Below are 24516 nucleotides of genomic sequence, written 5' to 3'. Positions count from 1 at the left end.
TATGTGTGAGAGAGAGATGAATGTATGTGTGAGAGAGAGATGAATGTATGTGTGAGAGAGAGAGGTGTATGTGTGAGAGAGAGAGGTGTATGTGTGAGAGAGAGAGAGATGTATGTGAGAGAGAGAGAGGTGTATGTGAGAGAGAGAGAGGTGTATGTGAGAGAGTGGGGTTGAGGAGAAGCGAGCAGGTGGGAGTGAGGAGAGCGACAGAGTACAGTATTGATTTGGGGCAGTTCATTCTGTGCTGTCCCCGGTGAGTTGCTCTGGGGGAAATAGCTAGTTTGTCTCCTGTCACTGTGGCTTCACACTTAAAGAGAAACAAAGGGAGGTGTGACAAAGCCACTTGTCTCCATAGACGAGAGCTTCAACATCACAGGGTTCCTGGGAAGTCACTGGGGAGATAGATGGAGAGGAGTGGCTGTGTAGTTGTGGAGAAGGTTCTATTGATCATTGGTCGTTTACTGTCCCTCGTTCCCTGGTGAATTGCACTGTGGGAAGTGGTTCATTTGTCTCCTGTCCAGGGGGCTTAGACACAGTGTGTGTGTGTTTAGGTACACGTTTATGTGCGTATGTGTGTGTGTGGTCATTTGTCTCCTGTCGTGGGTCAGCCTCGGCTGTTAAATGCCTCGCTCTATCTCTGTGGTGACACTGATGTCATTGATCCCTCTGTCCAATGACAGTAATGCTGGACTGATTGGACTGTAGGCCTCATTGACATGATATATAGATTCTTTACTAAAGACATTGTATAGGAAGAACAGAGCAGCTATGAAAGAATGATGAAGCACTGTACTGTTTGATCTAGGATGCCAACCTGAACAAAGATGTTATGGATAGAGGAGAGGCGTGGGTAGGGTGTGAATCCATGACGCCTATTATGGAGGAGCTTTGGATTTGATGTTACTCTGCTCCTTATAGGAGCCCAAGGCCTGGGAATGTTCACAGTACCCGTAGACCAGTCCTGGGAATGTTCACAATACCCGTAGACCAGTCCTGGGAATGTTCACAGTACCCGTAGACCAGTCCTGGGAATGTTCACAGTACCCGTAGACCAGTCCTGGGAATGTTCACAGTACCCGTAGACCAGTCCTGGGAATGTTCACAGTACCCGTAGACCAGTCCTGGGAATGTTTATGTGCTAGTTTTAGTTAACATGACCGCAAATTCTAGGTGACACTTATGCATGAAACCGATATGGAGACTAGACACTATACTAGCAAGTTAAAGGGTGACATACACACACACACACTGTGAGGGCAGGCCAGTGTGTGTGTCAGTAGTGTTATCCAAGCTGTGGTTATGTAAGTAGCTAGGGGCCTCTGGGAGCTGTATTACATGGCCAGTTTGGCCCCTGACTGACTAGCTGTTTACAAGACAACCTCAGCCTCCTACTGAGAAACACCTGTTTGTGAATATGACAGTCACAAGACGGGGACTTCAAATAGGCCTATGGAACGTCAAGGGAACTGTAGCCTACTGTTCAGATGGGTTAAATGGAAACTGAAGTCTGGACACTGACTGTAGGTCTATAACCTCTCACATAGCCTTACTATTAACTCCTGCAGAACTAAGAATTTCTTGCAGTAAAATTATACAGCAAATGTAGGCAATTTATTTAATGGAGAAATATGATTTCTTTCTTTCATCATCTTGAGAGAATGTGAATGTGCAGTTAGATACCGTCTATAGAGGTGCTATCTTTATCAGCATCATAAAAGCTGATAGTATTTCAACCACATAAAATATGCATCCAAGTCAAACTGAAATCTTATCAGAAACGTGTTGGGTCGTTGTCACAGCTTTCTATTTCCTTACAACCGGTCAAACTGATGTCATTTGGACATTTTGCACAGGAAATGTTTCCCGTTTGGACACTCATCAGGGGCCGCTAAGATTTTTCTGGATGCTAGTTTGTGTATTTGATATTGGCCCAGCTGCATGGATATGTGGGAGCCTCAAATTTAATTTTGTATAAATTCAATTTGTGTCCATGCATGTGTGTGTTTGCATAATTTGTGATTGTGTGTTTGTCTCTACATCAAGGCCATCTTAATGTACTCCTTTCTCTCCTGTCTCAAAAGGTTCTTGCGACTGGTCTATTTTAGAGATGGTTGCACCCCTCTACTATCCTTACCCTCCCTCCTCCGGCTAGACTTTCAGGGCATTCTTGGCTTAACGAGTTTGTACATATTAATGACCAACTTGCAGTGCTGCCTCTCCAGTTACCATAACGACAGGGGCCCGCTGCCCGGTTCTCACACACACACTCTCGCTCTCGCCATTCTGACATTCTACTCTGTCCATTGGTTGATTATAGTTGAACAGTTATAACCCTGTCAGTCTCATGTAGTCACTTTTCAGAAGTAGGCTGGTCTTATCTGAACTGTACCATTGCAGTGCGTGTACATGTGTTACTAGACTTGGGTATACCAGAAGTCCTCACAAGAATAATAAACCAACTAAAATTCAGAGAAGTGAGGACATTTTGACAGTCCTCTTTTGTAAAAAGGCTATTTTAGGTGTTATGGTTAAGGTTAGGTTTAGGGTTAGTGGTTAGGGAAAATAGGATTTTGAATGGGGATAAATTATTGGTCCCCAAAAAGTCCCTACAAGCATAGTAAGACATAGATGTGTGTGTGTGGCCTCACCCTATAGCTCTGAATTGTCTGAGCTTATCTTGATGTACAGTATTTTCTCGTTGTACGGTCATTTCTGTGACTTTGGAAGACCTTTTCCATCATGTGTGTAGGTGCGCCCATGTGTGCCAGCGGTTGAGCAGTGGTGCCCGTGCGACCAGAGCAGATGCCCGCTCCTTCCAGGGCTGCTCAGCAGATTAGAAGGTCTGGTGCCAGTCCAGCCCTGCCCAGAGGGACCAATTAGAACACAGCAGCTGCACACACACACACTGCCGGGGAGAGAGGCAGAGAGGAGAGGAAGGGGGAGAGAGGGAAGAGGAGGGATAGAAGGTTAGAGACTAACTTGGAGAAAGGGGAGATAGAAATGTAGTGTTAGAAGGAGAAGGGGGCGGGGGCGGGATGATGGAGGCGTGGGGAGGGAGTGAAGAAATAGATGAATGAATAGAGCGCTGGAGATGAGTGACTGAAAGAGAAAAAGGTGTAAAGTGTGTGGAGAGAGAGGGAGAGAGAAAGGGGGATGAGTGTTAATTTGGAGGCTTGCGTCTTCGGAGCACCTGCTTGACTTCAAAAGGGCTGGGAAGGAGAGTGCGGCAGCCCCCTCTGCCCTCACCAAATTAGCACCCTGATTGACTGGGCTAGAGGCCTCACTGTCCCTCTGTCACGAGGCCTCCTATCCCCTTCCTAAACTCCCTGACCACTCACCCCTGACCTCTGGAAATGTAGCCCACTCTGTGTAGCTTTGGTCCGTACTGCTACTACATTAACCTTTAGGCTAACCGCTAAAGTGAGTGGTCAGGCAGTAGTTCATTAGCCTACGGGCATCTGGGCATCTGTCGGAAAGTTAGATGTTTTATTTAGTCATGTGTACAGGGTCCCAGATGTAGTTGCAGTGCACAGTGAAATCCTTAGGCTCTGAGCTCCAACAGTGCAGGTGTGAAAAACAATACAAAAAAATATATATATATGGTCACAGCTAGGGTCACGTCCAGCGCCGGAGGTTATTCTCCTGGAGCAAAACGTTACACTATATATGCAAAAGTATGTGGACACTCCTTCAAATTAGTGGATTCGGCTATTTCAGCCACACCCGTTGCTGACAGGTGTATAAAATCGAGCACACAGCAATGCAATCTCCATAGACAAACATTGGCAGTAAAATTGCCTTAATGAAGAGCTCAGTGACATTCAACGTGGCACCGTCAAGAACTGTTCGTCTGGAGCTTCATGAAATGGGTTTCTATGGCCGAGCAGCCGCACACAAGCCTAAGATCACCATGTGCAATGCCAAGCGTCGGTTGGAGTGGAGTAAAACTCTGGGTTTGGTGGATGCCAGGAGAACACTACCTGCCCCAGTTCATAGTGCCAACTGTAAAGCTTGGTTATGAAGAAATAATGGTCTGGGGCTGTTTTTCTTGGTTCGGGCTAGGCCCCTTAGTTCCAGTGAAGGGAAGTCTTAACGCTACAGCATACAATGACATTCATGACAATGACATTCATGACAATGCCCCCGTGCACAACACGTGGTCCATACAGAAATGGTTTGTCGGGATCGGTGCGCAAGAAATTGACTACTGGTCTGCACAGAACCCTGACCTCAACCCCATCGAACACCTTTGGGATGAATTGGAACGCTGACTGCGAGCCAGGCATAATCATTCAGCTTCAGTGCCCGACATCACTAATGCTGTTGTGGCTGAATGGGAGCAAGTCCCCGCAGCAATGTTCCAACATCTAGTGTGCAAATCCTTCCCAGAAGAGTGGAGGCTGTTTAACAGCAAAGGGGGGACCAACTCCATATTAATGCTTGTGATTTTGGAATGAGATGTTCGACAAGCAGCTGTCCATATACTTTTGGTCATGTGGTGTATATCAGACTACATTTTGTGAGAGGTGCTGAGGGTTTTGTACATAGGCTGCTTGGTGTGTCTTCTGTACGTGTTTTCTAACCCTAACCCTAACCCTCTCTCTCTAAGCCCCTCTCTCTCTCTAACTCTCTCTCTCTCTCTAACCCTCTCTCTCTCTCTAACCCTCTCTCTCTCTCTAACCCTCTCTCTCTCTAACCCTCTCTCTCTCTCTAACCCTCTCTCTCTCTCTAACCCTCTCTCTCTCTCTAACCCTCTCTCTCTCTCTAACCCTCTCTCTCTCTCTAACCCCCCCCTCTCTCTAACCCCCCCCTCTCTCTAACCCCCCCCCCTCTCTCTCTCTAACCCCCTCTCTCTCTCTCTCTCTCTCTCTAACCCTCTCTTTCTCTCTCTCTCTCTCTAACCCTCTCTCTCTCTCTCTCTCTCTCTCTAACCCTCTCTCTCTCTCTCTAACCCTCTCTCTCTCTCTCTCTAACCCTCTCTCTCTCTCTCTCTAACCCTCTCTCTCTCTCTCTCTCTCTCTCTAACCCTCTCTCTCTCTCTCTCTCTCTCTCTAACCCTCTCTCTCTCTCTCTCTCTCTCTAACCCTCTCTCTCTCTCTCTCTCTCTCTCTCTCTCTAACCCTCTCTCTCTCTCTCTCTCTCTCTCTCTAACCCCCTCTATCTCTCTCTAACCCCCCCTCTCTCTCTCTAACCCCCTCTCTCTCTCTCTAACCCCCTCTCTCTCTCTCTAACCCCCTCTCTCTCTCTCTAACCCCGTCTCTCTCTCTCTAACCCTCTCTGTCCCCCTAACCCTCTCTGTCCCCCTAACCCTCTCTCTCTCTCTAACCCTCTCTCTCTCTAACCCTCTCTGTCCCTCTAACCCTCTCTGTCCCTCTAACCCTCTCTGTCCCTCTAACCCTCTCTCTCTCTAACCCTCTCTCTCTCTAACCCTCTCTCTCTCTAACCCTCTCTCTCTCTAACCCTCTCTCTCTCTCTAACCCTCTCTCTCTAACCCCCCCTCTCTCTAACCCCCCCCCTCTCTCTCTCTCTCTCTCTAACCCTCTCTCTCTCTCTCTCTCTCTCTAACCCTCTCTCTCTCTCTCTCTCTCTCTCTCTCTCTAACCCTCTCTCTCTCTCTCTCTCTCTCTCTCTCTAACCCTCTCTCTCTCTCTCTCTCTCTCTCTCTCTAACCCTCTCTCTCTCTCTCTCTCTCTCTCTCTAACCCCCTCTCTCTCTCTCTAACCCCCTCTCTCTCTCACCCCGTCTCTCTCTCTCTAACCCCGTCTCTCTCTCTCTAACCCGTCTCTCTCTCTCTAACCCTCTCTGTCCCCCTAACCCTCTCTGTCCCTCTAACCCTCTCTCTCTCTAACCCTCTCTGTCCCTCTAACCCTCTCTGTCCCTCTAACCCTCTCTCTCTCTAACCCCCTCTCTCTCTCTAACCCCCTCTCTCTCTCTAACCCCCTCTCTCTCTCTAACCCCCTCTCTCTCTAACCCCCTCTCTCTCTAACCCTCTCTCTCTTTCTCTAACTCTCTCCGGGTCCAGCACTACACAGCTGATTCAAATAACCAACTCATCAAGCTTTGATTATTTGAATCAGCTGTGTAGTGCTAGGCCAAAAATCTAAACGTACCCTAGCTAACTTGAAGGGGGGTAAAGTGTTACCCAAACCCTCTTGGGGGGGAGAGTGACAGTTTGGCAGTGGAAGAATTCCCCCTCCATGGGTCAGGGTTTAGGAGTCGGGGGTGTGGGTTACATATGATGGCTTCACCGCGATGACTGACAACCCCCCCAACCTCTCACCACACCCCAGTACCTTCCCAAACACAGCGACCACCCCACCCCAGTGACATCACTAAACGGGCCCTGGGGGGTCCATGGCATGCTACAGGGTCTCCCTATCACAAACTCCTCCTCCTTCTTTCTGTCAGTACACCTCTCTCATCTCTTCTTCTCATACACCCTCTTATGACACTTCATCTAATCTTTCCTCAATTACGTACCCGATCACCAAATACTGTATACATACCCCTCCCTCACACACAGCCCTTCCACTATAGGTAACTCTTAGTCATACAACAACAGTCTAAACTGTTGGAAACAACAGCACTTTTATATCACTTTTATTGTGAGCTTTAACTTGAACTGAATGTAACACGTAATACTGTAGCATGCCCAAACAGGGAGCACTGTGGACCAGCTACTCTGTCCATCGTCAATTCTGAATCGCACAGTCTCTCAAGGCAGCTATGTTTCTCTCCTTAGGAACGTATTCAAGGTCACACATACACACACACACACACACACACACACACACACACACACACACACACACACACACACACACACACACACACCATCTAACCCCTGACAGCAGGTCTGGGATGAGAGGCTGTGTCTCCTTCCTGTAGCATGTCTCCACTGCACCTGTCAATCTACACAGAGGGCAGAGTTCACTTTTCTCCTTCTCTTCTCTCTCTCTCTTTATTTTCCTCTCCTTGTCTCTGTCCTCTCATTCTCACTCCCGCTCTCTCTCCCACCACCCTTCTCTTTCTCGTTCCCTCTTTACCTTAGAGTCATGTACACACTCACATGTACTCTCCCTGAAACACACACATTTAAACATACACTAATATGTCAATAGAGTATTTGTGAAAATACGACCTCAAGTCATATGCAGACACCACTACCCTCTCTCTCATATACAGACATGGGCACACAGACATGCCAGTTAGTGCATGGAACAGGGTGGGGCAGTGGAGTACAACTAATATAGGAGAGATCTGCTCTTACTTACTTTACATGTGTATCTATAAGTAAAGTGAGTGCCTGCCTGAGCTTAGCATTGGGTGTTTAAGTATAGCTTAGTAACTTGAGCTTCAAAATGGTGGCTAACCACTTGACATTTGGTATGCATTTAAATACGATATACTCACATAGGCAATTAAAGTGCAGCATTAGCTTAGCATGGGCCATGTTAAGTCAGTCAGATGTTAGCGTTGGGCATGTCTATCAGATTCCCACTGGGAATCAGAGGATGAGCCCCGGGGAATTTGACTGGAGACTGATGGGGTGTGGGGGGGTAGAAGCTCAGGTATCAGACTGACTGTCAATAACAAGATTAATGGTCTACCGGGGGGTTCTGGTTGGTGGGAACAGGGAGTGCTGTTAGCTGGAATTAGCCGTCAGGTAAGGAGAAGTGTAGCTTGGCAGACTCTCAGCGGCTTTAGGAAGGGACTAGATGGGGAGAGGTGGGGGGTCACAGCACAGGCAGGGGGAGCAGAGGGATGGATAGCAGCCTGACTAGAGTCTCCACACCGTGTGGTGCAGTGCCATGATGACATGATTTGATAATCCCTAAGAGGGTGGAGTGGTGCTGTGTGATCCAGTGTCATGCCACTCTGAGGAAGACCGGATGAAGAGAGAGCAGGAGATGGAGGTCTGGAGTGGCAGGCAGTGGCAGATCTACTCTACTTTCAGCCCCTGTCCCGACATAGAAGACTTATTAACAGTCTTATCGTCTTCACTTGCCAGTCCCAGTCAATCAGATGTTGTATGTTATAGAAGTTGATCTGTTTCAGGGGCTGTTACAACGTGATAGGAAAGCATTGAAATCATTCATTCATGCCTGCTGCTAAATCACAGCTGAAGAGAGAGTGATCCAAACCATGTAGAACTCTGTAGTTCTGTTTAGAGAGTTTGTAGAAGGTTGAGAGTGTGAGGTAAGTAACAGCAGTCAGGAGTAGAGGGTGTGAGGTGGGCCGGCTGGCTGAGTGCTGTGCAGAGAGAATAGAGTAGATCATCTGTGGTTTCACAGCATAGAGTGGTGTGTCATCTTGGGATGGATGGGTTGGATGTGTGTGTGTTGTCAGTGTGGGATAAATGGTGTGCTCTGATTGTAAACCCCAGCAGGTTGTGTTGGTTGAGTGGGCCTGGGAGCAATAGGGTCTCAATCTTATTCTACTAGGCCACCGCGAACACACACACACACACACACACAGCCAGGGGTCTCAATCTTCCTCTAATAGACCTGACAGCGAGGTGGGGGAGTGAGAGCGAGTGCTCCCATTCTACACCACACACATGTGTAGCTATAAACAGGCTGTCATTAAATAACAGCTAAACACATTGTGTGTTTGGGACTAGGTGGGGTGTGTTTGGGACTAGGTGGGGTGTGTTTGGGACTAGGTGGGGTGTGTTTGGGACTAGGTGGGGTGTGTTTGGGACTAGGTGGGGTGTGTTTGGGACTAGGTGGGGTGTGTTTGGGACTAGGTGGGGTGTGTTTGGGACTAGGTGGGGTGTGTTTGGGACTAGGTGGGGTGTGTTTGGGACTAGGTGGGGTGTGTTTGGGACTAGGTGGGGTGTGTTTGGGACTAGGTGGGGTGTGTTTGGGACTAGGTGGGGTGTGTTTGGGACTAGGTGGGGTGTGTTTGGGACTAGGTGGGGTGTGTTTGGGACTAGGTGGGGTGTGTTTGGGACTAGGTGGGGTGTGTTTGGGACTAGGTGGGCTGTGTTTGGGACTAGGTGGGCTGTGTTTGGGACTAGGTGGGCTGTGTTTGGGACTAGGTGGGCTGTGTTTGGGACTAGGTGGGCTGTGTTTGGGACTAGGTGGGCTGTGTTTGGGACTAGGTGGGCTGTGTTTGGGACTAGGTGGGCTGTGTTTGGGACTAGGTGGGCTGTGTTTGGGACTAGGTGGGCTGTGTTTGGGACTAGGTGGGCTGTGTTTGGGACTAGGTGGGCTGTGTTTGGGACTAGGTGGGCTGTGTTTGGGACTAGGTGGGGTGTGTTTGGGACTAGGTGGGCTGTGTTTGGGACTAGGTGGGCTGTGTTTGGGACTAGGTGGGCTGTGTTTGGGACTAGGTGGGCTGTGTTTGGGACTAGGTGGGCTGTGTTTGGGACTAGGTGGGCTGTGTTTGGGACTAGGTGGGCTGTGTTTGGGACTAGGTGGGCTGTGTTTGGGACTAGGTGGGCTGTGTTTGGGACTAGGTGGGCTGTGTTTGGGACTAGGTGGGCTGTGTTTGGGACTAGGTGGGGTGTGTTTGGGACTAGGTGGGCTGTGTTTGGGACTAGGTGGGCTGTGTTTGGGACTAGGTGGGGTGTGTTTGGGACTAGGTGGGGTGTGTTTGGGACTAGGTGGGGTGTGTTTGGGACTAGGTGGGGTGTGTTTGGGACTAGGTGGGGTGTGTTTGGGACTAGGTGGGGTGTGTTTGGGACTAGGTGGGGTGTGTTTGGGACTAGGTGGGGTGTGTTTGGGACTAGGTGGGGTGTGTTTGGGACTAGGTGGGGTGTGTTTGGGACTAGGTGGGGTGTGTTTGGGACTAGGTGGGGTGTGTTTGGGACTAGGTGGGGTGTGTTTGGGACTAGGTGGGGTGTGTTTGGGACTAGGTGGGCTGTGTTTGGGACTAGGTGGGCTGTGTTTGGGACTAGGTGGGCTGTGTTTGGGACTAGGTGGGCTGTGTTTGGGACTAGGTGGGCTGTGTTTGGGACTAGGTGGGCTGTGTTTGGGACTAGGTGGGCTGTGTTTGGGACTAGGTGGGCTGTGTTTGGGACTAGGTGGGCTGTGTTTGGGACTAGGTGGGCTGTGTTTGGGACTAGGTGGGCTGTGTTTGGGACTAGGTGGGCTGTGTTTGGGACTAGGTGGGCTGTGTTTGGGACTAGGTGGGCTGTGTTTGGGACTAGGTGGGCTGTGTTTGGGACTAGGTGGGCTGTGTTTGGGACTAGGTGGGCTGTGTTTGGGACTAGGTGGGCTGTGTTTGGGACTAGGTGGGCTGTGTTTGGGACTAGGTGGGCTGTGTTTGGGACTAGGTGGGCTGTGTTTGGGACTAGGTGGGCTGTGTTTGGGACTAGGTGGGCTGTGTTTGGGACTAGGTGGGCTGTGTTTGGGACTAGGTGGGCTGTGTTTGGGACTAGGTGGGCTGTGTTTGGGACTAAGTGGGTTGTGTTCGGGGTGTTTGGGACTAGGTGGGGGGTGTTTGGGACTAGGTGGGGTGTGTTTGGGACTAGGTGGGGTGTGTTTGGGACTAGGTGGGTTGTGTTTGGGACTAGGTGGGGTGTGTTTGGGACTAGGTGGGGTGTGTTTGGGACTAGGTGGGGTGTGTTTGGGACTAGGTGGGGTGTGTTTGGGACTAGGTGGGGTGTGTTTGGGACTAGGTGGGCTGTGTTTGGGACTAGGTGGGCTGTGTTTGGGACTAGGTGGGGTGTGTTTGGGACTAGGTGGGGTGTGTTTGGGACTAAGTGGGTTGTGTTCGGGGTGTTTGGGACTAGGTGGGGGGTGTTTGGGACTAGGTGGGGTGTGTTTGGGACTAGGTGGGGTGTGTTTGGGACTAGGTGGGGTGTGTTTGGGACTAGGTGGGGTGTGTTTGGGACTAGGTGGGGTGTGTTTGGGACTAGGTGGGGTGTGTTTGGGACTAGGTGGGGTGTGTTTGGGACTAGGTGGGGTGTGTTTGGGACTAGGTGGGGTGTGTTTGGGACTAGGTGGGCTGTGTTTGGGACTAGGTGGGCTGTGTTTGGGACTAGGTGGGCTGTGTTTGGGACTAGGTGGGCTGTGTTTGGGACTAGGTGGGCTGTGTTTGGGACTAGGTGGGCTGTGTTTGGGACTAGGTGGGCTGTGTTTGGGACTAGGTGGGGTGTGTTTGGGACTAGGTGGGGTGTGTTTGGGACTAAGTGGGTTGTGTTCGGGCTGTTTGGGACTAGGTGGGGTGTGTTCGGCTGTTTGGAATAGGACTGAGGAAGGGCTAAATGTAGAGGGTAGGGTGTGACACACACCACACAAACAGGCGGGGAGTCGGTAAGAGGGTAGGGTGTGACACACACCACACAAACAGGCGGGGAGTCAGTAAGAGGGATGGGGTGTGAGCCACAGCACGGCAGCAGTCTGTGACAAGCCCTATCTGTCATCTGCCAGGAGGCCCAAATAGCTGTGACTGTAATACAGATGACTGCTGGGAGAAGGAACTACAGGCCATGCAACTCATCCTGCACAACCAAACTACCTAACACACACACACACTTACCTCATTCATACATACACAATTGTTTTATTTAGTATTTTTTTACTTCACCTTTATTTAACCAGGTAGGCCAGTTGAGAACTGCGACCTGGCCAAGATAAAGCAAAGCAGTGCGACACAACAACAACGCAGAGTTACACATAAACAAATGTACAGTCAATAACACAAAATAAAAGAAACATTTGTGCGTGGTAGGGCTGACCCCATTTAGTCGACTGGTCCATTGTTTGGTCGATATGCTGTTGGTCGACCAAGTGACAAATATAAAAAATGAATGGTACACTGTCTGATTCACACCTGTCTCAGTGGACTAGTCCATTGCAGAGGCCGCAGGGATGGCACACCAGTAGTACATTTACCGTTAATTACCATCATTTCTAATCTACAATGTCTGTTTGGTTATGGTAATTTCTGTTAATGCATTCAATATATATTATTATTATTATTACAGTCTTACCGTTGTCATTGTCAGAGTGGACATGTTTTTTGCGGTGCGCACAACAAAGGCTACACTTGTGAGAGAAAGTTTTAGTGAGGATGCACACCTCATTACGCATACTGTAGAAGTAGGCCTGGGCTACCTGGCCTGCACGCAAATGTAGGCCTAGAAATGTGCCCATTTGTGGATCTGATAGTATTTCTGTGTCTTAACTCCCCACCACTGTGGAGATTCTCAGTAAAAAAAAAATCTTCACCTCAATCAGCAAGTAAACAAAGTCTGTTTTTACATCCGTTGACAATGACAATATTTCCTCAACGTAGTTCTCTCCCTTTCGATAACCACTCGGCATGTAAAAAAATAAAATAAAGGTCATACCTCGATCCGGTGTAACCTGATCATGTAGGCCTATTTTCGGAGGTTTCACCGGATCAGGGTATGACATTTATTTGTTAACTTTTTTTAAAATTATATATATTTGCCAATATTTCTAAAAACCTGTTTTTGATTTGTCATTATGGGGTATTGTGTGTAGATTGTTGAGAATCATTTTTTTAAATATTTTTTTATTCCATTTTAAAATAAGGCTGTAACTTAACAAAACGTGAAAAAGTCAAGGTGTCTGAATACTTTCCGAATGTACTGTATAGACACACCCTATGTTTGAATATAATCAACTATATTTAGGCTACTTTGTCTGATGCTTTAAGCACTGCAATTAAAAACGAAGACACGCAAATTACTAAAAAGAGGGAGCCAGAGATCAATGTAGCCTAACCAGAAGAAAAACACCTGTTCCCGATCCGACACTCATACTTGTTCTGCTGCTGGCCTTCACAGATTCTGTGTTACCCTCCTGAAGTTGCCGGTATAGGCTACACCAACGGTCGGCAACCTTTTCCATTTAGCGTGCCAAGTTATGATTTTCAGATACACATTTTTGTGGAGCAGTTTAATTAAATGTTTAATAGTCTTCATATCTCAAAATACATGTCATGGGGTTAATCAAAATTCAATCTAAATCAAAATTATACAAATCTAAAATGAACTTCCATTGCCAATATGTAAAAGTATCTTACATAAAGACAATAAATAAAAACATTGCCGTCTGCAGGTAGCAAATATCCTGATAAAAATAAATATCCTATAAATCACATTGGCTATGCATGGACTGTCTGCAAGGAACTTGAAACATTGTATCAACTATTAACTTGCGCCAGTGAGCTCTGGAAAGACCGACAGCTGTAGGCTATTTGTGCAAGGGATAAGAAGTAATCATGTAGGCCACCGGATCACGGTATGCCATTTAGTTCTTGTTTTCATGCTGATTGATGGCTGTAATCGCTGCCAAAGGTGCTTCAACAAAGTAGAGTAAATAAGTCTGAATACTTATGGAAATGTGATATTTCCTTTATTATATAAATTATCACATTTACATTATCACATTAGACCCTTTACTCTACTTTTTTGAAGCACCTTTGGCAGCGATTACAGCCTTCACTCTTAGGTATGATGCTACAAGCTTGGCACACCTGTATTTGGTGAGTTTTGCCCATTCTTCGCTGCAGATCCTCTCAAGCTCTGTCAAGTTGGATGGGGAGCGTCGCTGCACAGCTATTTTCAGGTCTATCCAGAGATGTTAGATTGTGTTCATGTCCGAGCTCTGGCTGTGCCACTCAAGGACATTTAGAGACTTGTCCCGAAGCCACTCCTGCGTTTTCTTAGCTGTGTGCTTAGGGTTGTTGTCCTGTTGGAAGGTGAACCATCGTCCCATCTGAGGTCCGCTCTGGAGCAGGATTCTCTGTACTTTGCTCTGTTCATCTTTGCCTCGATCCTGACTAGTCTCCCAATCCCTGCTGCTGAAAACATCCCCACAGCATGATGCTGCCAAATCATGCTTCACCAAAGGGATGGTGCCAGGTTTCCTCCAGACATGATGCTTGGCATTCAGGCCAAAGAGCTAATCTTGGTTTCATCAGACCAGAGAATCTTGTTTCTCAAAACAAAATCAAATCAAACTTTATTTGTCTCATGCGCCGAATACAACAAGTGTAGACCTTACCGTGAAATGCTTACTTACAAGCCCTTAACCAACAGTGCAGTTCAAGAAGAGTTAAGAAAATATCAGAAAATGTCAGTGAAGACACTTGCCAGTTGGTCCGCACACGCTTTCAGTGCACGTCCTCGTAATCCATCTGGCCCCGCGGCTTTGTGAATGATGACCTGCTTAAAGGTCATGCTCACATCGGCTACTGAGACCGTTATCATACAGTCATCTAGAACAGCTGGTGTTCTAGTGCATGCTTCAGTGTTGCTTGCCTCGAAGCGAGCATAAAAGGCATTTAGCTCATCTGGTAGGCTCGTGTCACTGGGCAGCTCGCGTCTGGTTTTCCCTTGACTAGGTGGGCTGTGTTTGGGCTGTGTTTGGGACTAGGTGGGCTGTGTTTGGGACTAGGTGGGCTGTGTTTGGGACTAGGTGGGCTGTGTTTGGGACTAGGTGGGCTGTGTTTGGGACTAGGTGGGCTGTGTTTGGGACTAGGTGGGCTGTGTTTGGGACTAGGTGGGGTGTGTTTGGGACTAGGTGGGCTGTGTTTGGGACTAGGTGGGCTGTGTTTGGGACTAGGTGGGGTGTGTTTGGGACTAGGTGGGGTGTGTTTGGGACTAGGTGGGGTGTGTTTGGGACTAGGTGGGGTGTGTTTGGGACTAGGTGGGGTGTGTTTGGGACTAGGTGGGGTGTGTTTGGGACTAGGTGGGGTGTGTTTGGGACTAGGTGGGGTGTGTTTGGGACTAGGTGGGGTGTGTTTGGGACTAGGTGGGGTGTGTTTGGGACTAGGTGGGGTGTGTTTGGGACTAGGTGGGGTGTGTTTGGGACTAGGTGGGGTGTGTTTGGGACTAGGTGGGGTGTGTTTGGGACTAGGTGGGCTGTGTTTGGGACTAGGTGGGCTGTGTTTGGGACTAGGTGGGCTGTGTTTGGGACTAGGTGGGCTGTGTTTGGGACTAGGTGGGCTGTGTTTGGGACTAGGTGGGCTGTGTTTGGGACTAGGTGGGCTGTGTTTGGGACTAGGTGGGCTGTGTTTGGGACTAGGTGGGCTGTGTTTGGGACTAGGTGGGCTGTGTTTGGGACTAGGTGGGCTGTGTTTGGGACTAGGTGGGCTGTGTTTGGGACTAGGTGGGCTGTGTTTGGGACTAGGTGGGCTGTGTTTGGGACTAGGTGGGCTGTGTTTGGGACTAGGTGGGCTGTGTTTGGGACTAGGTGGGCTGTGTTTGGGACTAGGTGGGCTGTGTTTGGGACTAGGTGGGCTGTGTTTGGGACTAGGTGGGCTGTGTTTGGGACTAGGTGGGCTGTGTTTGGGACTAGGTGGGCTGTGTTTGGGACTAGGTGGGCTGTGTTTGGGACTAGGTGGGCTGTGTTTGGGACTAGGTGGGCTGTGTTTGGGACTAGGTGGGCTGTGTTTGGGACTAAGTGGGTTGTGTTCGGGGTGTTTGGGACTAGGTGGGGGGTGTTTGGGACTAGGTGGGGTGTGTTTGGGACTAGGTGGGGTGTGTTTGGGACTAGGTGGGTTGTGTTTGGGACTAGGTGGGGTGTGTTTGGGACTAGGTGGGGTGTGTTTGGGACTAGGTGGGGTGTGTTTGGGACTAGGTGGGGTGTGTTTGGGACTAGGTGGGGTGTGTTTGGGACTAGGTGGGCTGTGTTTGGGACTAGGTGGGCTGTGTTTGGGACTAGGTGGGGTGTGTTTGGGACTAGGTGGGGTGTGTTTGGGACTAAGTGGGTTGTGTTCGGGGTGTTTGGGACTAGGTGGGGGGTGTTTGGGACTAGGTGGGGTGTGTTTGGGACTAGGTGGGGTGTGTTTGGGACTAGGTGGGGTGTGTTTGGGACTAGGTGGGGTGTGTTTGGGACTAGGTGGGGTGTGTTTGGGACTAGGTGGGGTGTGTTTGGGACTAGGTGGGGTGTGTTTGGGACTAGGTGGGGTGTGTTTGGGACTAGGTGGGGTGTGTTTGGGACTAGGTGGGCTGTGTTTGGGACTAGGTGGGCTGTGTTTGGGACTAGGTGGGCTGTGTTTGGGACTAGGTGGGCTGTGTTTGGGACTAGGTGGGCTGTGTTTGGGACTAGGTGGGCTGTGTTTGGGACTAGGTGGGCTGTGTTTGGGACTAGGTGGGGTGTGTTTGGGACTAGGTGGGGTGTGTTTGGGACTAAGTGGGTTGTGTTCGGGCTGTTTGGGACTAGGTGGGGTGTGTTCGGCTGTTTGGAATAGGACTGAGGAAGGGCTAAATGTAGAGGGTAGGGTGTGACACACACCACACAAACAGGCGGGGAGTCGGTAAGAGGGTAGGGTGTGACACACACCACACAAACAGGCGGGGAGTCAGTAAGAGGGATGGGGTGTGAGCCACAGCACGGCAGCAGTCTGTGACAAGCCCTATCTGTCATCTGCCAGGAGGCCCAAATAGCTGTGACTGTAATACAGATGACTGCTGGGAGAAGGAACTACAGGCCATGCAACTCATCCTGCACAACCAAACTACCTAACACACACACACACTTACCTCATTCATACATACACAATTGTTTTATTTAGTATTTTTTTACTTCACCTTTATTTAACCAGGTAGGCCAGTTGAGAACTGCGACCTGGCCAAGATAAAGCAAAGCAGTGCGACACAACAACAACGCAGAGTTACACATAAACAAATGTACAGTCAATAACACAAAATAAAAGAAACATTTGTGCGTGGTAGGGCTGACCCCATTTAGTCGACTGGTCCATTGTTTGGTCGATATGCTGTTGGTCGACCAAGTGACAAATATAAAAAATGAATGGTACACTGTCTGATTCACACCTGTCTCAGTGGACTAGTCCATTGCAGAGGCCGCAGGGATGGCACACCAGTAGTACATTTACCGTTAATTACCATCATTTCTAATCTACAATGTCTGTTTGGTTATGGTAATTTCTGTTAATGCATTCAATATATATTATTATTATTATTACAGTCTTACCGTTGTCATTGTCAGAGTGGACATGTTTTTTGCGGTGCGCACAACAAAGGCTACACTTGTGAGAGAAAGTTTTAGTGAGGATGCACACCTCATTACGCATACTGTAGAAGTAGGCCTGGGCTACCTGGCCTGCACGCAAATGTAGGCCTAGAAATGTGCCCATTTGTGGATCTGATAGTATTTCTGTGTCTTAACTCCCCACCACTGTGGAGATTCTCAGTAAAAAAAAAATCTTCACCTCAATCAGCAAGTAAACAAAGTCTGTTTTTACATCCGTTGACAATGACAATATTTCCTCAACGTAGTTCTCTCCCTTTCGATAACCACTCGGCATGTAAAAAAATAAAATAAAGGTCATACCTCGATCCGGTGTAACCTGATCATGTAGGCCTATTTTCGGAGGTTTCACCGGATCAGGGTATGACATTTATTTGTTAACTTTTTTTAAAATTATATATATTTGCCAATATTTCTAAAAACCTGTTTTTGATTTGTCATTATGGGGTATTGTGTGTAGATTGTTGAGAATCATTTTTTTAAATATTTTTTTATTCCATTTTAAAATAAGGCTGTAACTTAACAAAACGTGAAAAAGTCAAGGTGTCTGAATACTTTCCGAATGTACTGTATAGACACACCCTATGTTTGAATATAATCAACTATATTTAGGCTACTTTGTCTGATGCTTTAAGCACTGCAATTAAAAACGAAGACACGCAAATTACTAAAAAGAGGGAGCCAGAGATCAATGTAGCCTAACCAGAAGAAAAACACCTGTTCCCGATCCGACACTCATACTTGTTCTGCTGCTGGCCTTCACAGATTCTGTGTTACCCTCCTGAAGTTGCCGGTATAGGCTACACCAACGGTCGGCAACCTTTTCCATTTAGCGTGCCAAGTTATGATTTTCAGATACACATTTTTGTGGAGCAGTTTAATTAAATGTTTAATAGTCTTCATATCTCAAAATACATGTCATGGGGTTAATCAAAATTCAATCTAAATCAAAATTATACAAATCTAAAATGAACTTCCATTGCCAATATGTAAAAGTATCTTACATAAAGACAATAAATAAAAACATTGCCGTCTGCAGGTAGCAAATATCCTGATAAAAATAAATATCCTATAAATCACATTGGCTATGCATGGACTGTCTGCAAGGAACTTGAAACATTGTATCAACTATTAACTTGCGCCAGTGAGCTCTGGAAAGACCGACAGCTGTAGGCTATTTGTGCAAGGGATAAGAAGTAATCATGTAGGCCACCGGATCACGGTATGCCATTTAGTTCTTGTTTTCATGCTGATTGATGGCTGTAATCGCTGCCAAAGGTGCTTCAACAAAGTAGAGTAAATAAGTCTGAATACTTATGGAAATGTGATATTTCCTTTATTATATAAATTATCACATTTACATTATCACATTAGACCCTTTACTCTACTTTTTTGAAGCACCTTTGGCAGCGATTACAGCCTTCACTCTTAGGTATGATGCTACAAGCTTGGCACACCTGTATTTGGTGAGTTTTGCCCATTCTTCGCTGCAGATCCTCTCAAGCTCTGTCAAGTTGGATGGGGAGCGTCGCTGCACAGCTATTTTCAGGTCTATCCAGAGATGTTAGATTGTGTTCATGTCCGAGCTCTGGCTGTGCCACTCAAGGACATTTAGAGACTTGTCCCGAAGCCACTCCTGCGTTTTCTTAGCTGTGTGCTTAGGGTTGTTGTCCTGTTGGAAGGTGAACCATCGTCCCATCTGAGGTCCGCTCTGGAGCAGGATTCTCTGTACTTTGCTCTGTTCATCTTTGCCTCGATCCTGACTAGTCTCCCAATCCCTGCTGCTGAAAACATCCCCACAGCATGATGCTGCCAAATCATGCTTCACCAAAGGGATGGTGCCAGGTTTCCTCCAGACATGATGCTTGGCATTCAGGCCAAAGAGCTAATCTTGGTTTCATCAGACCAGAGAATCTTGTTTCTCAAAACAAAATCAAATCAAACTTTATTTGTCTCATGCGCCGAATACAACAAGTGTAGACCTTACCGTGAAATGCTTACTTACAAGCCCTTAACCAACAGTGCAGTTCAAGAAGAGTTAAGAAAATATCAGAAAATGTCAGTGAAGACACTTGCCAGTTGGTCCGCACACGCTTTCAGTGCACGTCCTCGTAATCCATCTGGCCCCGCGGCTTTGTGAATGATGACCTGCTTAAAGGTCATGCTCACATCGGCTACTGAGACCGTTATCATACAGTCATCTAGAACAGCTGGTGTTCTAGTGCATGCTTCAGTGTTGCTTGCCTCGAAGCGAGCATAAAAGGCATTTAGCTCATCTGGTAGGCTCGTGTCACTGGGCAGCTCGCGTCTGGTTTTCCCTTTGTAGTCCGTAATAGTTTTCAAGCCCTGCCACATCCGACAAGCGTCAGCGCCGGTGTAGTAGGATTCAATCTTAATCCTGTATTGATGCTTTGCTTGTTTGATGGTTCAGAGGGCAGAGCGGGATTTCTTATAGGCATCTGGATTAGTGTCCCGCTCCTTGAAAACAGCAGCTCTAGCCTTTAGGTCAATGCGGATGTTGCCTGTAATCCATGGATTCTGTTTGGGATATGTACGTACGGTCACTGTGGGGACGATGTCGTCGATGCACTTATTGATGAAGCCAATGACTGAGGTGGTATACTCCTCAATGCCATTAGATGAATCCTGGAACATATTCCAGTCTCATGGTCTGAGAGTTCTTTAGGGGCCTTTTGGCAAACTCCAAGCTGGCTGTCATGTGCCTTTTACTGAGGAGTGCCTTTTGTCTGGCCATAAGGCCTGATTGGTGGAGTGCTGCAGAGATGGTTGTCCTTCTGGAAGGTTCTCCCATCTCCACAGAGGAACTCTGGAGCTCTGTCAGAGTGACCATCGGGTTCTTGGTCACCTCCCTGACCAAGGCCCTTCTGCCCCGACTGCTCAGTTTGGCCAGGCAGACAGCTCTAGGAAGAGTCTTGGTGATTCCAAACCTCTTCCATTTAAGAATGATTGAGGCCACTGTGTTCCTGGGGACCTTTAATTCTTCAGAAGTATTTTGGTACCCTTCCCCAGATCTGTGTGTCGACACAATCATGTCTCTGAGGTCTACGGACAATTCCTTTGACCTAATGGCCTGGTTTTTGCTCTGACATGTACTGTCAACTGTGAGACCTTGTATAGACAGGTGTGTGCCTTTCCAAACCATGTCCAATCAATTGAATTTACCACAGGTGGACTCCAATCAAGTTGTAGAAACAGTTCAAGGATGATCAATGGAAACAGGATGCACCTGAACTCAATTTCGAGTCTCATAGCAAAGGGCATTTCTGTTTTTATTTGTAATAAAACCTGTTTTTGCTTTGTCATTATGGGGTATTGTGTGCAAATGTTTTTTTAATCCATTTTAGAATTAGGCTGTAGCGTAACAATGTGGAAAAAGTCAAGGGTTCCGAATAATATCCAAATGCACTGTATATGAAAAAATACACATTTGAAAATGAATACTAATTAATTGTTCAAAAGAACAGGTGACTCTCGGTCGACCCAAAATGTTGTTTTGTCGGGAACAGCCCTAGTGTGTGCGGGTCCCGTGCGAGTGTGCGCATACATGTCAGTGTGTGCGTTTGGGGCAGGCCTCAGCATGCTGTGTAGTGATTTGATCATAGGTAAATGTTTGTCTGAGATGAATTCTACAGCTGATCTAGAGCTGTGTGCTGCCTGACAATGACACACTCCCTGTCCCTGGGATGGGAGAATAGAGAGAGGGGGAGGGGGTAGAAAGATATATTGTTTTGTCATTCCTCCAAGCTGCTGTTTGCTTCCTGGTCATGCTTTGTTATTAAATAATTACCATGACAACAATCATAGCAATTGGCAATTAAAGACATTTGATACAGATAATTTAAATTTAGTAGAGGAGGCACGTTGTTGGGTAGCACTCTGCCCGTCCCTCCTTCGCTCTCTTTCTCTTTCTCCTTCTTCAGTCATTAAGAATACACACTATTGTCACAGTGAGAGATGTGTGGTAAAGGAGGGAGCGCGAGAGAGGGGGAGCAGGGATGATGAGAGCGAGAGTTTCTTTCTGTCACCTACACACTCTTTTTCTACTGCTGGTTCTCAGGGTTTGTCTTGAGTGAACAGAAGGTGATTTATGGGAGATTCTGCTGGAAGACTTTTTTTCACCATGTTTTTGTTTTTCAGTTATAGGATTCAGTTGTAAAATCATCACATGTCTATTTCAATTCTGAAATTGTCCCAAAATTCTATTAATTCTTGAATCATCCCAAAGTTATTTTAAAATTAGAATCCACTGTACCAACATCCTATTTCCGCTGGATTCATCCCAGTCCTCCGATCTTTAGAATCATCACTCTTATTCATTCTTCCACAGTCATCCGACTCTACCTGAGTCTTTACAGTACACTGCCTGATTCTGAATACTACATCCTCCTGGCTCTGATAAATCCTCTAGTTTGGTAAATTGGCGTAAAGCAGCGGTTTCAGATCCTCGCAGATGCAAATGCCATCCTTTACCCAGCACAGCATGTCAGCCAAGCTCAACCATCATAAAGCAATATGATGGATACACACCCAGATAAATAAATAACAAACAGTCCTATTCTTTAGCTTTTTTTCTCCTCTCCTATGATGGATCTACAAAATGATATAAGGAATGAAACTTAAAGAGAGGCAGAGGGGGAGTTATGATTTATTAGGCTCATATATATTCCTCCTTTATTATTCTCTCCCGTCTCTACATGTGAAGCTTGTTAAAGAGCACACCTGCTTGCTACTGAGTTGTAGGACTTCTAGAAGGAGAGGTGGAGAAAAATCATCTAATCAGAAGTCTCACGGAGACGAAAATATGTTGGTGTCTGTCATCTATGGATGCTGTTGTATCTGTCAACACTCTAAACACAGGCTTGCCAGCTAATCCCTCAGTGGTGCATGGGCATGTTGTACATTTTAAATTGGCGTGTGCATATGCTGTCCTGTATTGGTTTCTTGATCTGTCAATTCTTTCCTCCCCAGGTCCCGCCTTCCCGACCCTGCGTAGCCAGGCGTTTCAGAGGGTGTTCAGGACCCGCTATAAGATAGAGACACGCCTGGGTGGAGACAACGCACACACAGCCAACTATAGCCACACCCTCTCTTGGAGAGCTAAGAGGATCCAGACGGCCAGGTAACACACACACTCACTCGCAGATACATAAACAGTGAACCACATGATACACTATATATGCAAATGTATATGGACACCCCTTCAAATGAATGGATTTGGCTATTCAGCCATACCTGTTGCTGACAGGTGTATAAAATTGGGCACACAGCCATGCAATCTCCATAGACAAACATTGGCGGTAGAATGGCCCGTACTGAAGAGCTCAGTGACATTTAACGTGGCACCGTCATAGGATGCCACCTTTTCTAACAAGTCAGTTCGTTAAATTTCTTCCCTGCTTGATCTGCACCGGTCAACTGTAAGTGCTGTTATTGTGAAGTGGAAACGTCTATGAGCAACAATAGCTCAGCCACGAAGTGGTAGGCCACACAAGCTCACAGAACGGGACCACAGAGTACGAAAGCGCGTCCCGTGTAAAAATCATCTGTCCTCAGTTCCAACACTCAATACCGAGTTCCAAACTGCCTCTGGAAGCAACGTCAGCACAAGAACTGTTCGTCAGGTGCTTCATTAAATGGGTTTCCATGGCCGAGCAGCCACACACAAGCTTAAGATCACCATGCGCAATGCCAAGCATCTGCTGGAGTGGTGTAAAGCTCCCCGCCATTGGAATCTAGAGCTGTGGAAACGCATTCTCTGGAGTGATGAATCACGCTTCACAATCTGTCTGTCGTTTTGGTGGAGGAGGAATAATGGTCTGGGGCTGTTTTTCATGGTTAGGCCTCTTAGTTTCACTGAATGGAAATCTTAACGCTACAGCATACAATGACATTCTAGATGATTCTATGCTTCCAACTTTGTGGCAACAGTTTGGGGAAGGCCCTTTCCTGTTTCAGCATGACAATGCTCCCATGCACAAAGCAAGGTCCATATAGAAATGGTTTGCCGAGATCAGTGTGGAAGAACTTGACTGGCCTGCACAGAGCCTTGACCTCAACCCCATCCAACACCTTCGCCGACTGCGAGCCAGGCCAAATCACCCAACATCAGTAACCTCACTAATGGTCTTGTGGCTGAATTGACGCAAGTCCCCGCAGCAATGTTCCAACATCTAGTGGAAAGCCTTCCCAGTAGAGTGGAGGCTGTTATAGCAGCAAAGGGGACCAACTCCATATTAATGTTCATGATTTTGGAATGAGATGTTCGATGAGCAGGTGTCCACATACATTTGGTCATGTAATGTATATAGAGTGCATTAGGAAAGTATTCAGGCCCCGTCTCTTTTTCCACAGTTTCTTACATTACAGCCTTATTCTATGATTGATTACATCGTTTTTCCCCCTCATCAATCTACACACAATACCCCATAATGGCAAAGCAAAAACAAGTTTTTAGAAATCTTTGCAAATGTATTAAAAAACTGATATCACGTTTACATAAGTATTCAGACCCTTTACTCAGTACTTTGTTGAAGCACCTTTGGCAGAGATTACAGTCTCTATTCTTCTTGGGTATGACACTACAAGCTTGGCACACCTGTATTTAGGGAGTTTATCCCATTAATCTTTGCAGATCATCTCAAGCTCTGTCAGGTTGAATTGGGAGCCTCGCTGCACAGCTGTTTTCAGGTCTTCAGACATGTTAGATCGGGTTCAAGTCCGGGCTCAAGGACAGAGACTTGTCCCGAAGCCACTCCAGCATTGTCTTAGCTGTGTGCTTAGGGTCGTTGTCCTGTTGGAAGTTGAACCTTCGGCCCAGTCTGAGGTCCTGAGCTCTCTGGAGCAAGTTTTCATCAAGGATCTCTCTCTGTACTTTGCTCCGTTCATCTTTCCCTCGATCCTGACTAGTCTGCCAGTCCCTGCTGCTGCAAAACATCCCCACAGCATGATGCTGCCACCACCTTGCTTCACCATAGGTATTGTGCCAGGTTTCCTCCAGATGTGACGCTTGGCATTCAGGCCAAAGAGTTCAATCTTGGTTTCATCAGACCATAGAATATTGTTTCTCATGGTCTGACAGTCTTTAGGTGCCTTTTGGCAAATTCCAAGAGGGCTGTCATGTGCCTTTTATTGAGGAGTGGCTTCCATCTGGCCACTCTACCATGCAGGCCTGATTGGTGGAGTGCTGCAGAGATGGTTGTCGTTCTGGAAGGTTCTCGCCTTCTCCACAGAGGAACTCCGGAGCTCTATCAGAGTGACCATTGGGTTCCCTGTCACCTCCCTGACAAAGGCCCTTCTCCCCCGATTGCTCAGTTTGGCCAGGAGGCCAGCTCTAGGAATAGTCTTGGTGGTTCCAAACTTCTTCCTTTCAAAAATGATGGAGGCCACCGTGTTCTTGGGGACCTTCAATGCTGCAGAAATTTGTTGGTACCCTTCGTTAAGATACTAACAGCTTACAGACAGTAGGCAATTAAGGTCACAGTTATGAAAACTTAGTACACTAAAGAGGCCTTTC

General features: G+C 47.3%; 1 protein-coding gene across 1 annotated transcript in view; it reads left to right on the top strand.

Annotated features, from left to right (window-relative positions):
- Positions 1–24516, top strand: part of LOC129869526 (zinc finger CCCH domain-containing protein 3-like) — a 112196-nt gene that overhangs the window by 44924 nt on the left and 42756 nt on the right. The window contains exon 4 of the mRNA XM_055944001.1: positions 21972–22122. Within this exon, the coding sequence (XP_055799976.1) occupies positions 21972–22122 (151 nt within the window). The remainder of the gene's footprint in view (positions 1–21971; positions 22123–24516) is intronic.

This window comes from Salvelinus fontinalis, chromosome 14 (assembly GCF_029448725.1).
Source record: "Salvelinus fontinalis isolate EN_2023a chromosome 14, ASM2944872v1, whole genome shotgun sequence".
Lineage (NCBI taxonomy): Eukaryota > Metazoa > Chordata > Actinopteri > Salmoniformes > Salmonidae > Salvelinus > Salvelinus fontinalis.
The sequence above is the reverse complement of the archived record's forward strand: the minus strand, read 5'-3'. Positions and strand labels throughout refer to the sequence as shown.